This window comes from Corylus avellana, chromosome ca4, assembly GCF_901000735.1.
Source record: "Corylus avellana chromosome ca4, CavTom2PMs-1.0".
NCBI lineage: Eukaryota > Viridiplantae > Streptophyta > Magnoliopsida > Fagales > Betulaceae > Corylus > Corylus avellana.
Window position 1 is genome coordinate 14,745,123 of NC_081544.1, and position 16,667 is coordinate 14,761,789.

The 16,667-nt window shown below is 38.2% G+C and overlaps 1 protein-coding gene across 1 annotated transcript in view; it reads left to right on the forward strand.

Moving 5' to 3' along the window:
• The first annotated feature begins 1,592 nt into the window (after nucleotides 1-1,592).
• LOC132178108 (protein TIC 40, chloroplastic-like) overlaps nucleotides 1,593-16,667 on the forward strand; it is a 37,726-nt gene continuing 22,651 nt past the window's right edge. The window contains exons 1-4 of the mRNA XM_059590565.1: nucleotides 1,593-1,957; nucleotides 2,036-2,183; nucleotides 2,549-2,606; nucleotides 2,710-2,727. Coding sequence (XP_059446548.1) covers nucleotides 1,795-1,957; nucleotides 2,036-2,183; nucleotides 2,549-2,606; nucleotides 2,710-2,727 — 387 coding nt within the window. The 5' untranslated portion in view covers nucleotides 1,593-1,794. The remainder of the gene's footprint in view (nucleotides 1,958-2,035; nucleotides 2,184-2,548; nucleotides 2,607-2,709; nucleotides 2,728-16,667) is intronic.

Consider the following 16,667-nt stretch of genomic DNA (forward strand, 5'->3'; position numbering starts at 1 on the left):
TAATTACTCAGTCCAACACTAACAAAAGAATCAAAGGATACTTCTATAACCTCATGCCTAGGAGAGGCCGAATCTACATGTTAGTAATTATAACTTATATGTTTGCTTAAGATTTAAATATGTTTATCTTGATGGCAAAAAGGTCTTGGGAATCGTTTTTAATCCATTGTGTAGAAAGAAAATTTTTGAAGTTTACTTTGTCAAACATACGCATAGATCCCAACATATTATTCTCAGAATTCTATAAACATAACGATGAGCAGTGCTGTGAACAGTAATTTATGCATTTCCAGCACATTAAACTCAACACACTCATTACAATGTTTGAGGATTAGTGATCAAAAATTTTGAGGAGTGTGAGCTTACCACAATTTGGTGTAGCAACTGATGGAGGGGTGACCGAAGGGGATTGGCCACGAGTGAGGGTAGCAGCTGGTGGACGCATGGCCGAATTTGTCGAGTTGGGGCTTGAAGAACGAATTGCACCGATGGCCTTCTCTGTGTTCATGGAGCCCATTGTTAGTTCCATTGCGATAGTGAAATTAGTAGTCGTAGGTAGTGGTGAAGATGGTGGATTGGAGAGCATTTTAGGTTTTAGAAAAATGAGGGTTTTTCTTTTCTTTTTTTTTTTTTTGAAAAGGGAGGGGGGAAGAGCTGCCTCTCGTGAGGGAATGGGTTTGATGGTGGAAAAAATTCGTCGATAATGATAAATGTGATGAAAGAAGTCCACTCGCGTTCAGTCGAGAAAGTTAAAGGCATCGTCATCATCTGAGAATTGAAGAGTTCGATTATCCAGCAGCATTAACAATCGAGAAGAAATTCAATGCTCGAAATCGGTCGGCTCCGGGTGTCGAAATCGAGAGTCGTCGCGTTCTCGCGAAACAATGCTTGAAGAAAAGAATCTATAATCATGATAAAGCATCATTAAAAAGGATTGGGCCAGTGGCCCGAAGCAGGTGAAGTGGTGGGGAGATCCGCCATGGGTTAGTTTCTGGGGAAAGAATAAGGTTGAAAGTTACGGTGGGAGAATGGGTTGGTGCTAGTGGGAGGGAGAAGGTGAGTTTGAGGAAAAAATTTGGGGAAATGGTGTCATGGGAATGGTTTTTGACGCGTTTTTCGAATTTGTCTTTTTTTTTTTTTTTTTTTTAATTTTTCTTTAAATTTTGGGGCAAATGTGGCATGTTCTACATCAGTGGCGTGTTTACTGTTCAAGCATGCGAGTAAGACCATATCATTACTCCATGTCTAAAGCCTGATTTGTTTGGTGGGGCCAGCAGGGTTACGACCTTGCCGTACCCGTATTTGATATTTTTTATATTTAAAGAGAAATTGATATAAATTAGCTTTTAAAATTTGTAAACGAAATAAAAATGTGTAATTTCCATGATGTTCTAATCTTTAGACATTTCAACAAGATATCAAATCTCAAATGTCAAACTCACAAATGGGTCCAGCCTTCTTATCACTAAATTTATTTAGTAATGGGCCGGCCCCTTCTTAGAAAGGACATTGGTTTGAGCATTAGAACCCAACATTCAGCTGAAAAAGCAGCTCACACAAAAAAAAAAAAAAAAAAAAAAAAGCCTAAAAAGGCGAAAGCCCCCAAAAAGAACGAGGAAAGAAGAAAGCAAAGGACGTTGGAAAGAAATCCATACCGTCATATCATACACACTGATACCGTCACCCTCCCTCACAGAGTCACAGTCCCTTCAAAATCCAATTCGAAATTTAAACTCCATAATAACCTCCACCGGACTGCGCTCAAACCTTTGAATTCATCGAGGTTGGTCGACGATGATAACCACTCCGTTTCTGAAGGCGTCAACTGCGCCGCCGCCGCATCCTAAACCCCAGCGCCGCGTCGGCACCGGATTTCGCACCCATAGCCGTCTCCTCTTTGGGGTGAAGTGTCTCCACTGCTACCCTGGGCTCACGTTGCGAGCCCGTGCAACTGACGGTACGACACACTTTCGTTTCGCTTTCTGTTTGTCGTATATGCTACAGATTGTCGTTCTTAGTGAGGTTTTAAATGTAGCTGTATTGATGTGTGCTTATGGTCGGGATACAATGCCAGAGAAGGTAGATGTGAGGCCTTTTGCTAGCATTTCTCGTTCAAGCAATCAAGAGACATCTTCAGTTGCTGTTAATCCACAACCATCAGTTCCACCTCCTCCGTCATATGTGTAATTATACTATGCACTTCATTTTCTTGGGTTTTACTTGGTCATGTATTTTTATTTTATTTTATTTTATAGAAATACTATTTAGTAGATTGTGGGTGGGTTTGGCAAACCCCTTTCCCTCTCCTTATTTTTTCTCCTTAAAAAAAAAAAAAAAAAGAATCTTAATTTTTTTTTTCTTTTCTTTAACGAAAGTCAACATTTATATCACATAAATCTTCTTTTTACAATTCAAGCAAAAAACTTGAGATATAGTTATCTGCATATCACAACTGTGCCAGTGTTTTTATCAACTTTTTAACTTGTTTGTGTTTGTTTCGTGCTTATATAATGTTCGTATCTTTTTGATCTCCTGACTGTGTTTCTAGAGGGTCACCACTCTTTTGGATTGGAGTTGGCGTTGGGCTCTCAGCGCTGTTTTCATGGGTGAGAACAAGAAGCCTTTTGCCCGTTTTAATTCGGTATTGCAGACATTTATCTGTGTGGTTTTGTTCTGCTGCACCTTTTAACCATTTGAACGAAATGACAGGTTGCTGCAAATTTGAAGGTGAGTGTTTCTCTCCTATAAGGTATGGATTTGCTTTTTTTAATTTTTCTGGTAGGTCTAGTGCATTAGCAATTAAATGCCTTCATTGTGATCAGCATGACATGTGAAGGTGATGATCTATTGTCAAAAGGCCACTTAGGAAATGGTCGTTGTTCAGTAGAAACTTGTCGGTTCGTTTGATAAAACTTTTTAGAAAGTGCTTTTTGCTTTTTAGTTTTGATGTGATATAAAGGTGAAAGTAGTTTGCAAATATTTTGTGTTTTTAGTTATTTGTTAATGCTTTTGACTCATTTCCTTCAAGGTTGCAAGAAGAACTTTGTAAAAGTATTTAACCTTAAAAGATCTTCTTTTCGAGGGAGTCCAACGTAACTTATTGTCACCTCCTTGACCCATCCTAACAGAATACAAAACATTGAAAAATGTGGAAACGAAGCCCATCTCCTAATCATGCACCAATTTGAAAAAATTAATGTTCCAATGTACCACGTCATTGTGAATAATCCTAAGGTCAGCCACCAAAGCATTAGTCCTTGCAAGGAAAAATAACTTTGGAAAAGTTTCCTTCAAGGAATGATCCCCACACCAAATGTTGTGCCAAGCCTTGGTATGAGAGTCGTCACCCACCTCAACACTAACAAAACTAGAGAAGGCATCCCAACCCCTCCCAATATGTTTCCAAAGACTCACCCCATAATGCCCAATGAAACAGTTAGTCCATTAACCATCCGCCAAACTATCATAGTTTTATCCATTACCTGATGTCAGAAAGCCTGTCTCTCCACATCAAACCTCCATAATCACTTTTCCGATAGAGCCTAATAGAAAGTAAGAAAACTATTGATCCACAACCCTCCAAGTTGGAGAGAAACCTTCCAATTAACAAGATGGAATTACTTATGAAAAAAAACAAGATGGAATTTAGACTTATTCTTCAAATCACCCTACAAAAAATCTCTTTGCAATTTTTCTAACTGGTTAACAACACCTACCAAGATAGGAAAGAGGGAAAGGAAATAGGTAGGAAGGTTAGAAAGCGTGCTCTTAATCAACATTACTTGACTACCCTTAGATAAGTAGAGTCTTTTCCACCCAACTAAATCTTTTCTCCATTTTCTTAATGATTGTATCCTATATAAATTTAGCCTGGAATGAAGCATCCAACGAGAGGCCCATATACTTCATAGGCAAAGATGAGACCCTATAGCCTAGAATACAAGCCAACCCACTCACATTCGACATATCACCCACATGAACCAATTCGAATTTAGCTAGATTAATCTTCAACTCTAAAGCAACTTCAAAATAAAGGAACACATCATAAATAACAAAAATAATATGAAGCAGTCTCATAGAAAATGAGGGTATCATCAACAAAAAGGAGATGAAAGACATATAAAGAATCATCATTTTTAGCCCCCACTGAGAAACTAGAGATAAAGTTCTCATTTTCAGCAGTTGACATCATTTGAAGTTTCCATAACAATCAGAAAAAAAATGGGGGGGGGGGAGGGGGGGTGGAGAGGGTTGTCTTGTCTTAGACCACGAGAACTATTTAAAAAAAAAAAATTGCATGACCATTAATTAGAATATAGAACTGAATTGTGGATATGTAGTGCACGATATGTAGTGCGCAATCCACCTTCGCCATTTCTCCCCAAAGCCACATCTCCCTAACATGTATAATAAAAAGTCCTAGCTAATGTGGTCATAAGTCTTCTCTAAGTTCAATTTTACCAAAACCTTCTTTTTTTTTATATAAATAATGTATATTCAAACAACTCGCAGAGGGGTGCAACCTGTGTGCATAGGAAATATACAAGAGACCCCTAATCCGAAGAGAAAGAAGAGCATAAATCTAGAAATTCAGAAAGATTAGAAATAGTTGGAGTAGGCCAAGCCACTCTCCATGAATACAACGTTTATAACACCAACTTCTTCAAATGGATCAATCCTCTCTCACAGTCATCAAAACTTCGAGCATTCCGCTCTCTCCAAATACACCACATCACACACAATGGAACCATGCGCCATATGTGCAACGCAAGGCAATTTCCCAGCTGTCCTCTCCAACTTCCCAAACACTCGCTCACCCTACTAGGCATAACCCAATCAACACCAAATAGTTGAAGAAGTACACTCCATATCTCTATTGCCACCTCACAATGTAGGAATAAATGGTCGATCAACTTTCCACCATGCTTACACATACCACGCCATTTAATCACCATAATATTCCTCTTGCGTAAATTATAACAGCAATCCTCTTTTCTTGGAACAATGTCCAGAGTATCTTGGTCCAGTGGAGATGGGCTTTGATTTCTATAGGGGCAGGGGGGCGATCTCAACTGAAGCATGCTGCACTTGAAGCTACAATCTGGCTTCAAATGTGTAGATCTCTGATCAAAATATTTTCTCAGGAAAATCAACTGAAGTCTGCCAGAGTTTACATTTAACACAATCACCTCAAGCATAATTCTGGAAATGAGGTACTGTTATAGCATAGAGGCAGCAAACAAATGAAGCCAGCTGCTATTTTTCAGAAACCACAACTGAGCGTTTCTTTTGTAATCTATGGTGACCATATAGGTTAAATTAAAAAAATGTAAGTTAAAATATTTATAGGGAAGATTTTGGGATGGTGATGCTATGTCGGATATAAAGTTGCTTGATCCAAGATAATTACTAACTTATTTTAATATAATTAAGTGGTTAGTTGAAGGGGCTCAGGTGGAACCATCGATGACCTAGATATGCAACTTACAATGGACGAGGAAATTTTATCTGATGACCCTCACAATAGAAAACTCAACTGTATTTGTGCCTGAGAACCTGCTGAGTAACTCCTTATCCACCATCATGCACAACTGATTTTTTCAGTTGGTGCTACCTGTTAGTGCAGTGCACCTATAAGTTAGAGCTGCCTATTATTTAATTCCATCTCAGCCATCCAATGGCAGAGATATCTTTGGTTCAAATTAGATCTTATGAGATTATCATCTATAAACCAAAATCCACGATATGACTGTTACAATCAGAATGAGTGCCTTTGCAATCATATGGTAAGATCCTCCAAACGAATAAGATGATTGGTATGAGACATGAAGTTGGTAGCCTCTATTACTGCGACTTTATTTGGATCCATATGAGTGTCAACAAGATGAGCACCTAGCAATCCTGTCTCCTCGAGGATATCAAGTACATACTTCCTCTAAGACAAATTGATGCCTAGCTTAGATCTTGCAACTTCAATTCCCAAGAAGTACCAAATTTTACCAAGATCTTTGGTATTATAGTGTTGGTGTAAGAATTGTTTCAATCTGGTGATGCCTCTAGAATCATCTCCAGTAATCACAATGTCATCCACATAAGCAAATAGTACGTATCCAGCATCAATGTGTAAGTGGAAAACTAAATGATCCATCTGACAATAGTGGAGACCAAAATCCATGACAACGTCATAACATTAGAAAACTTCCCAAACCACACTCTTGGTGACTGCTTGAGACCATATAATGCTTTCTCCAACTTGTAGACACTGCTTGATGTCAATTAGATACGGTCCATATATATTTAGCCATAATTAGTCTTTCTAGTTATGACATGTTCTTGTATTATAGCTATAGTATATTGTAATTAATAGATAGATTTTAGTTGCCTTATTGGTTTCCCTAGATTGCTGTAATCGCTGAGATACAGCCTGTAATTACCTAGACAATTTTCTATATAATACGAGCAACCCTCACATTGAGAGGTATTCAGTACAATTGACATGGTATCAGAGCCATCATCTAAATTAGGGTTGTTTTCAGTTACCTGTTGAGGGCCGTAGGAATTGTCAAGCTTGGGTTGGGACTAGGTCGTCGTTTTTTTGTGGCGGTCGATAATTTCAGGGGAGTTCTTAGAGTCGCCGTCCACACAAAGAAATCCACTCTCGATGGCGCCTTAACCTTTCAAATACTCTTCCAAGGGAAAATATATTGCACTGAAGTAGACAAAATCTGATAATACGACTTCACATCAAATGTCTTCCTTTTCGATGGACTCGAACAAATTGTATCCGCACATCCCAAACTTTTTGGGAATAAAGCACCTCATCGAATTGAGAGACCACATCCACTTCCCAATCATGCACTGGGCGAATAAACAACACATTCCAATGCATAGTACCATTTTGAAACTGCATATTCCCCACCAAATTCAACCCCCAAAACAAGTCCCCTTTAAAGATCATATGGCGGAAGTCGCACAACCTTAATGCATTGGTGCAACTTATTACTAACCTCATGCATGGGGAAAACAAGAGGATAGATGAAAAGAAAAAATTGAGAGATTATTGATGCTATTGAATTTGTTCATCTACACAATGTTCATGTTCTCGCTAGATAACATTTTAAGATGTATCTTATAACCATTTGGCATAAGGAGATAGATGTTGAAGTTTGAAAAATTCAACGATGAGAAGGTCAGTCAATTCAACTTCAAAAGCAAACCTTCCTGATGAAGAGAAATAACCCAAGGCAAAACTATAATCAATTGGCCAAGCAAACACCAAGACAAATGGTAGAAACGACCCCATACACCAACATTGGAATGACCTCCAAAACACCTAGACAAATGCCCAACAAACCAAAAGAAATGTTAACTAAAGTAGAGTGAGCTACCTAAACCCTAAATCAAAAGGAAGAAAGTAAAGAGAGGAAAGTTACCTCTTTTGTTTGGGTGGTGGCTTGGTGGGTTGTTAGTGGTGCTTGTGGCTGTGGGCTCGGTGTCGTACAGTGCTTGTGGGTGGCGGTGTGGTACAGTGGCTTGTGGGCGACGGTGACGCATGATGCTTGTGGATTGCATTGAGAGGCCGAGAGAGTGAGAGAGTTTCAATGTGAATGTGAGAGGAGAGCCAAAAAAGCCTAAACTAAAGATGAAATCCAATACCAAAATGACGTGATTTGGTGAATTTGTTTCTTTTGAATATATTATATATATACATATATATAATATTATATATAAGGGTATGCAGATGCAGTTATTAAATGCATCCACCTACCCTAAAACCTCTAACTGCATCTGCATATGCGGTTAGTGGTTTTTGCAAACTGCATACCAAAGTGGTTACGCGGATAGCATTAGTAGCGGTTAGTGGTTAGTTGCAGTTAATAACTGCTTGCTTGTATAATCCCTTTCTTTAGAGTGTATTGATTTGGGGCAGGGCCTAGGTGTTGTTGGAAGCAAGACAAGCCTAGTGGCTGTTGAGCCGAAGCCCATTTCAGAAGTTTTTGTTCCTCTTAAGGCTCTTGTTGTAGCAAGTAATTTTAGGTCCACCTCTAGTGGCCCAGTCTTATGCAAACAATAAAGGTAAGGCCTTGATGGGGTGTGGGGGTGCTGAAGCTAAGTTCTCCCTCATGCTCAAAGCCAAACTTTAACTCGGGTGGAGAGTGGAAGTGGGATTTGGGCCACCGGGCTTGGGGCATTTTGTTTTGGGCTCGAGCACAGCAAATGGCTTGGATGCACGTATGGGTCGCCCTAGAGGACCTGCTGTGACACGCAGCATTGCCGCCTTGGCCTTTGGTCCTCAACCTCTGTTGTGAGTGGTTATGGGGAGTTCTTTCACTGGTGATTCTATGGTTGTAGGTAAATGTTTTGTCTCATGGTTGCCACTTGCTATGGAGGGGAGCACTGTGAGGACCCAGATCTTGTCGATGGTGGCTTGGTGTCTCTAATTTGCTCTGACCTAAATGTATTGGAGGCAGAAGTTCCAGAGGGGTCTCTCATTGGTGCTTCTATGTCGAAGGTAGTGCACGTGGAACCTCTTTTGTAGTCGTTCTCTCATCATCCTTTAGAAATTTCAGGCGAGGACGTTGCGATGTCAGATTTTACGATTGAATCCTGTGATGGTGATGAAACTGGTGTTGCTGAGGTATCTTGAGAAGTGGCTCACTTAGTTAGTGAGGTAGATGGCTTGGGTGCTGATGCTGTTGTCTCAAGGCCTATTGGTGAAGGTAGTCAGTCAAGCCCTATTGGTGTTGTAGCAGACCTTAGAGGCATTGGGCTCACGATCCTTCTGCTTCATGTTCATCTTTTGGAAGTTTGGGGGAGGTCAGTGTTAATGGTGATAAGAGGGAAGTGATCGTTCTACTTGTTTTGGTTGGTATGGAGTTGGGTTGTGTTGGAGGGAACGACTAGCTTGTGTGCGAGTTGACAGCATGCTTGTTCATGGATCTCTATAATAGGGAGGAGCCCATGTTTTGTACTCCTCTAAGTTCCTATCCCCTTCTTGTGTTTGAGAAAACTGATAGCTTAGGGGTTAGAGTATTCAGATTGTGTTTTGTAAAGAGTGAAGGAGATCCATCATGTTGTGGTGATTTCATGTGAGGGTTTTGAGGAGCAATTTATGGCACTTTTGACAGTCATTGAAGCGTGACATTTCCAAAAGGTTTCGGCCTCCAATTCTAACAAGTAAACAAAGGAATTAGGGAGTTAAAAAGATTAACATGCTCAATTATTTACTACTCTAAAGGTGGAAGTTCATGCTGTGGAAGAGGCGAGGATAGGGGATTCTCAATTCTTAATAAGGCCTAAATTGTTATTTTGGAATGTGAGAAGGAGGGGGATAAATGCTTAAGGGTAAGGAATTTACTCAGAAAGGCTAATATTGTTTGTTTTTAATAAATTATGCTGGAGTTTATGTCTTGCAATGTTGTGCGTAGTTTGTGGGGTTGCCATCATGTGGATTGATGTTGTTTAGACTCTAGAGGGGCATTTGGTTGAATTTTGATTATATGGGATAGGAGGGTGGTGGAAAAAATCGACAAGTGTGTGGAGAAGTTCACTTTGGTGCGTTCATTCAAAAATGTTGAACATCATTTCACCTTGGCTTTTGCAGGTGTTTATGGCTCTAATTCTAATAGGGATAGAAGGCTTCTTTGGGATGAATTGGCTGGTTTGCTTAGTTGGTTGATGGAACTTGCCTTGGTGCATTGGGGATGATTCTAACGTCACCCATTTCCCTAGTAAGAGATCAGGAAAAGTTTGTTTTTACCCAGCTATGGTGTTCTTTGATTTCATTTTTGATCAAGGTCTAATCTCTTGTTGGTAGAACTTTTACTTGGTCGAATAATCGGAATCTCTCATCCTGGTCTAGGTTTCTTGGCTCTTCGTATTAGGAAGCCTAGTTTCCTCGTGACCTAGAGGAAGCTTCCTAGACTGTGCTCGGACTACTTCCCAATCCTTCTTGACTGCTGTGACTTTTAGGGTGGTACAAGGTATTTCAAATTTGAAAATATGGGCTAAAGTTTGAGGGTTTTGTAGATAGGGTGAAAAAGTAGTGGGACTCTTATCATTTTCAAGGCTCTTCGAGTTTCATTTTTGGATAATTGAGCAATGTCATAGTGGTGGATTGGTGTTGTAAATGCAGGAGTGAGGAGTCAATGAATCATCTTCTTCTTCTTCACTGTAAAGTAGCGAGAGAAATGTGGGTTTCGATTTTCCATCTATTGGGGATAAAATGGGTCATGTCTAGAAAGGTTATTGAGTTATTGGCAAGTTGGAGAGGCTAGATGGAAAGTCGTAACATAGAAGAAGTTTGGAGGATGACACCTTTGTGCTTAATGTGGTGCATTTGAAAAAAGTGGAATGTAAGGAGGTTTGGAGATCGTGAGATTTTGGTGGTTGAGCTAAAGAACATTATGTTCAAATCCCATTATGTTCAAGTCCACATTTTTCTAGCTTTTTTGAATTTTGGGCTTTTGTTCATCTTGAAAGACGCTATGCCGAGTCCAAAAACTTGTTTATCACAATTTATGAGGAATTAATACTATGAAGTAATAAACAATTCAATCACCAAAATATATAAAGCAATAAAGAGGCAAACACTGATATTTTGGTTACGAAGAGGAAACATTTTAGAAATCGATTTAAAAGTAAAACCTCTCCGGGCCAGCCAAACCCAGGAAATCACTCTTTCTCAAAAGTCAAATGAACACTCATGACACACACATCAACGACTCATGTATTTCACAATGAATATCCCAAACATGCTCCAAATATGCAAAATATACATGAGAATAGAAATGGCAAAAAAAGAAAAAAAAAGAAAAAAAGACTCATATTGCTAAACCCAAGCAAAGAAAAATGTTCTATTCAATCCATGCTTGTGTGGTGTATGCATAAGCCATTCAAAGAGAAAAATTATCAATTTACAAAATGAGGAGAAATTTTCACCACCATGAGGTTTTGACTAGTATATCAAATCAAAAGTCAAACCTTATCATACTAGGGCCTAGCCACTCTCATCCTATACATTTATCTTTGTAAAACAATTTGCACAAGTTTGACACAGTGAAATAAATTCATTTTGGAATATGATCTTTTGATTATATTTGTTTCACTATTTTGTTTCTTTTTCTCTATGAGAAATTGTTCTTAAACTTGTGGTGCTTATCACAAAAGAGAAAGCAGGAATTTTTAAGCCCTAGGTTCAATTAGCATATGGTCAATTTCAAAGATATGATTGGTCAAAAACAAACCTCAAGTAGTTACCTAACAGACCTCACGTTTAAAATTAAGAAATAACCTCAAATTAAGCTTAAATGTGCACAAGAGATTAAGCATAGGCAAAATGTACCAAATAAGCTCAGGCTTTAGGTAAATACAAAAACAATTCCATTGAAAAACAAATTTTCATCTCATGCATATTAAGAACATTCCATGATGCAAGGAATTAAATCCATGAAAGCAACATGAGAAATTAAAGGACTATCTAGGTGCATAAGACAAAAGAGAGAAAATAAAACAATCAAATAAAATTATTTTTGTCTTTTTGAAATTTTTTTAAAATGAAATGCATACAAACAAAAAAAATCAATGCAAATAGAAAAACTAAAAATAACAAAACAAAGCAAAAGACAACAACATGCTCTAGGATATTCAATAGAATGCATGATAACCAATCCTAGGCATGTGGGTGACTCACTTAACATAAGGTGAGATCACCACCACTCCCCCTCAAGCGGTGAATGGTATCATCCTTCTTAAACCATACTTGAGAAATCTTAGGTCTAGACTTATGACTTTGCTCAAACTTATCTAGCTTAGATAGCACTTCTCTCACCATTATGACCAAACCCTCACTTTCTTTCCTAGAATAGGAATTTTCACTTTTATGCTTATGGGATTTCAAATCAAAACACTTTGGTCGAATATGACCAACCTTTCTACAATGATGACAAGTGGGCACAAACCTTTTAGAAGGTAATTTTCTAGGAGGATGCACGACTCTAGGCTTAGGGTAAAATGCATGATGCTCAACATAAATTTTCTTACCTTTCTTACCATGGAGAGTCGGAGCAGCTGCTTGATTTTCTTTCTTAGGAGCAGCTTTGAATTTCCAGTAGTTTGGTCTAATGTGACCAACAATCCCACAATGGTGGCATGTAGGAACGAACTTACCTTGAGTTTGTTTAACTGAAGGAGTGTTGGAAAAATTAGCCTTGGCTTCTTTAACATTCACAGGCTCAACATTCAAAGACTCATTAGAAGCATGTGAAGTAGATGCACCAGCATTATCAACAATCATACTAGGCTTGTTAGAAACAGATTCTTCAATTCAAAGAAAGCTTTTTAGATTATCACTCGAGGAATTTCGTGAGAGTTCCTTAGAAACATTCAATTCATTCTCAAGTGATAAAGACTTTTCGACAAGCACAGAAATCTCAGATTTCAAAGAATCAATCAAGATATGTGATTTAGACAAATCATTCGCCAAAGATTCTTTCTCAGATTTTAAAGAGTCAATTAAGACATGTGATTCAGACAATTCATTAGCCAAGGACTCTTTATCATGCATAGCATCATGAGAATTAATGAAACTAAATTGAGAGATATTCATGGAAAAAAGAAGTCAAGGATCTACACTCAGGAGTTTAATCCTTTACGGAGTGAACTTGCTCTGATATCAATTGAAAACGCTATACCAACTCTAAAAACTTGTTTATCACAATTTATGCGGAATTAATACGATGGAGCAATAAACAATTCAATCACCAAAATATATAAAGCAATAAAGAGGCAGATACAAATATTTTGGTTATGAAGAGGAAACCTTTTAGAAACCGATCTAAAAGTAAAACTTCTCCGAGGCAGCCAAATCGAGGAAATCACTATCAAAAGATTATCCAGAGATTATAGACACTAGGAACACTTACAACCCTTGGCTCTGAAAGATCGACAAGCCTACAACTCGTCTCCTTACTCTCAATCTTCTTCAACGTGATTCTCCTTCATTGGACCCTTTCGATAGACTTCTCAACCATAAATTTATTAAAGGAATAACTCAAACTCTAAGAGATTCAATTTAATGCTCACCACATATGATCTCTCTTAGTATAGCCTTTGACGAACTCTCTGGAGGTGAAAATTTGTACCCCTCTTTTTATAGAGGTGTATTTATAATAGCCCCATAATCCCCAGACCTATGACATAGTTTGAAATCATTTAAAATTGTTATAGGTATGGGGTGCCCGGACAGGGCCTTGTGAGCAAGCAAAAACAAGCTTGCTGGAATTGGTGTCCGAACAGACTATTAGCCTGTCTGGACACCCATTGCAGATGAGAGTTACTTGAACTTCCGTCGGTCCTTAATCAACAACTTTGATTGATGAGTGTTTATGGTCTGATTGAGTTGAAAGTTTGCAGGGACATTCATGACACATGAATCCACATTATGAATGGTGGAAATTGGATTCTGAGCATTTTATATCAGTGTTTGAACTCGTAGACAGTAGCCTCTGCATTTTGGAACCGAATTAAGCCAAGAAAAATACTAACACATCTTTTTCTCCTAATTAAGGGTATCTTTTGTATATTTCTTGTGTATTTGGGTTGCGCTCCTCTGTGCTTTCTAATGGGATTTTAGGATTTTAAAATAAAGGTGTTTAAGATTGACCCAGCTCTCAGCTCTGGAAAGCTCAAATTTTGATCCATCAAAATTTGAGCTTTCCAGAGCTAAGAGCTGGGTCAATCTTAAACACCTTTATTTTGAAATCCTAAACTTTAGACTCACAACCCCTCCTAACCCTAACCCCATCACTAGTTGAGTAGATTTCCCTATATGTCCTAAGTTTACCTCTCTCATTCTACCTCTCTATGGAAACATATAGATTTGTTAAAATGGGCAAACCGTGATAAAATGTTTCTTGACTTTCATGAATTTCTGGGATTTAGTAGCTATTAAAGTTATTAGAATTTGGAAGTTGAGAATTGTTGAAGAAACATATGTTTCTTTGGTTTCATAAAAAATCCTACTTCCTCCAAAATGAGATACCATTCCCTCATATTTCCATATTTTTCTTTTCAGAAGTACGAGTGTGAACTTTTTATTTTCTTCCATTTTTCCAATGGGGGTGTTTGTTGGGTCTTTAAATTCTATTATGTTCATTTTTCTCTTGTGGGCATTGTCGGGTGCTTGTGACTGTTGTTGCAGATTTTTTTTTGTTATCTTATTTATTTAGTTATTTTAAATGCTAATAAGTTGCGATGGTTGGCATTTGGGGTTCTCATGTTTAAATGGGATGGGTTTGGATTAATATTAAAACCCCTAATTTGGGTTTGGGGGTGGGTTTAGGTATGAAGAATCTAGTTGGGTTTGAGCTTGTGGAGGCCTTTCTCGATCCGAACCCAACAGTTTGCATCAGTAGCTGCTGCTTGCTGTGCGCAAATTACTTGACTAGATTCTTTGAGTGGATTGAGCGAATTTCTGCCAACAATTTTCTCAATATCTCTAGCTTTGTAGATTTTATTCTCTCTTTTCTCTTGTTCTTGTTTGTTGCGTATTTTTCTCTTGTATAGTTTTTGTGTACTCAAGTTGCACTCCTTATGCTTTTAATGAATTATTTTGCCTAAAAAAAAAAAAATGAAACAAGTAAATCTTTTAAACATATCTGCCCCTTGGATCTTGTGTTATTGAACATCAATTTAGATAACACTTGAATATCACAATCTAGGTCGACTTTGTGTTGCTTGTAACCACAATAAGGGTAGCTTATATTGTGGGGTTGAGATTGAACCTAATTTGGTTGTGGTGACATGCACACAAGATGAAAGTATGCGAAGTGAGATGCTGGATATTCAACCAAAATGTAATTGGGGAAAAAGGAGGGTCTTATTCGGTGTCCCTAGACTGGGTAGTGGAGAGGGTAAATTTTTTTGGTCAAGTAGTTGAATTATTATGTGAAGGTTATGATGATCAAATTTGCAATTGAAGCTAGTCGAGCTCAAAGTGGGGTGAATAGTGTTATAGATTTGAATGGAAAACCGGGGAATAGAGGTAATCGTGAATTAAAGAAATTGATATTTTTGGGGAATTATGACGTTAAGGGAGGCCAATCTCTTAGAGTGATAGGAAAATGGAGGGTGGGAAATGTTCATTATGAAACCTAAGATTATATCATGGAATGTGAGAGGCCTAAATGATAATGAGAAAAGGACGAGGATTAGAGGGTTTCTAAGGGAGTGGAAAGCTAATATTGTGTCTTTGCAAGAACAAATGGAGGTTATTGTTCATAGTTTATGTGGTTGTCATCATGTAGATTGGTTGTATTTGGGGTCGAGAGGGACATCAAGAGGTATTCTGTTAATGTGGGATAGACGGGTGGTGGAGAAGATTGAAAAATGTGTGGGTAGGTGTGTGTTAGCGTGTTCTTTTAGATGTGTTACTTAGAACTTTGAATGGGCATTTACGTGTGTTTATAGGCCAAATGATGATGTGGAGAGAAGATGTCTTTGGGATGAATTGGTTGGATTAATAAGTTGGTGGGACATGACGTGGTGTATTGGGGGGATTTTAATGTCGTTTGGTTTTCGTGTGAAAGATTAGACAAATCAAGGCAGGCACAAGCAATGGTGAAATTTCCAAGATTCATTTTTGGGCAGGGACTTGTGGATATTCCGTTCGTAGGGGGAATTTCAAGTGGTTTAATAATAGAGATGTTGAGGCATGGTTGAGAATTGATAGATTCTTGCTATCTCCATAATGGGAGGAATATTTTTTGAATATTTCTCAGAGATGCCTTACTAGATTACTATTTGATCACTTTTCGTTGATGTTGGATTGTGGTGTGGGGAGCCAGGGTAGCAGCTATTTTAAGTATGAGAATATGTGGATGCAATTAGAGGGTTTTGTAGAGCAGGTCAAAACTTAGTAGGGATCCTATAATTATTAGCATCTTCCTACTTATGCGTTGGCACAAAAATTGAAAGCATTGAAATCTAATTTGAGGAAATAGAATGAGAAGGTCTTTGCTAATGTAGCGAAGCAGAAGGAGATGGAGGAGGGTTTCCGTGAGCTTGATTTGATTGCAGAGGAAAGATCATTAACTGAAGATGAAAAATTGAAGAAAAAAGTTTTTTCTAGAGTTGGAGAGGAGTATTCTTGTTGAAGAAGTCTGTTGGAGACAAAATTCAAGGCCCCTTTAGCTGCGAGAGGGAGACAACAATACTAAAATTTTCCATCGTTTGGCAAATTTGCATAGAATGAATAATTCAGTGGTGTCCCTACTAATTAATGGGAATATGATGGCTGATTCAAGAATTATAAAGGAACATTTTGTGAAATTATGAACGTTTGTATTTGGAACAATATATGTGGAGACCAAAGGTGGATGGCTTCTCATTCCTTTCCATTGATGAGGCCCAACAAGGTACTGAGCAGGTTGGGCTGTGGAATGGGAGAAAAAATTGGATGGAAAGAGATTTTGAGGAGAGTGAAGTGTGGGAGGTGGTTAACAATTTCAATGGAGATAAGGCACCAAGACATGGCGAGTTTTCTATGGCTTTTTTCTAGAAATGTTGGGAGGTATTAAAAGAGGATATTATGGTGGTGTTCAACTCCACAGCCGAGGGAAGTTTGAGAAGAGTTTCAATGCTACTTTTGTATCTCTTATTCCAAAGAA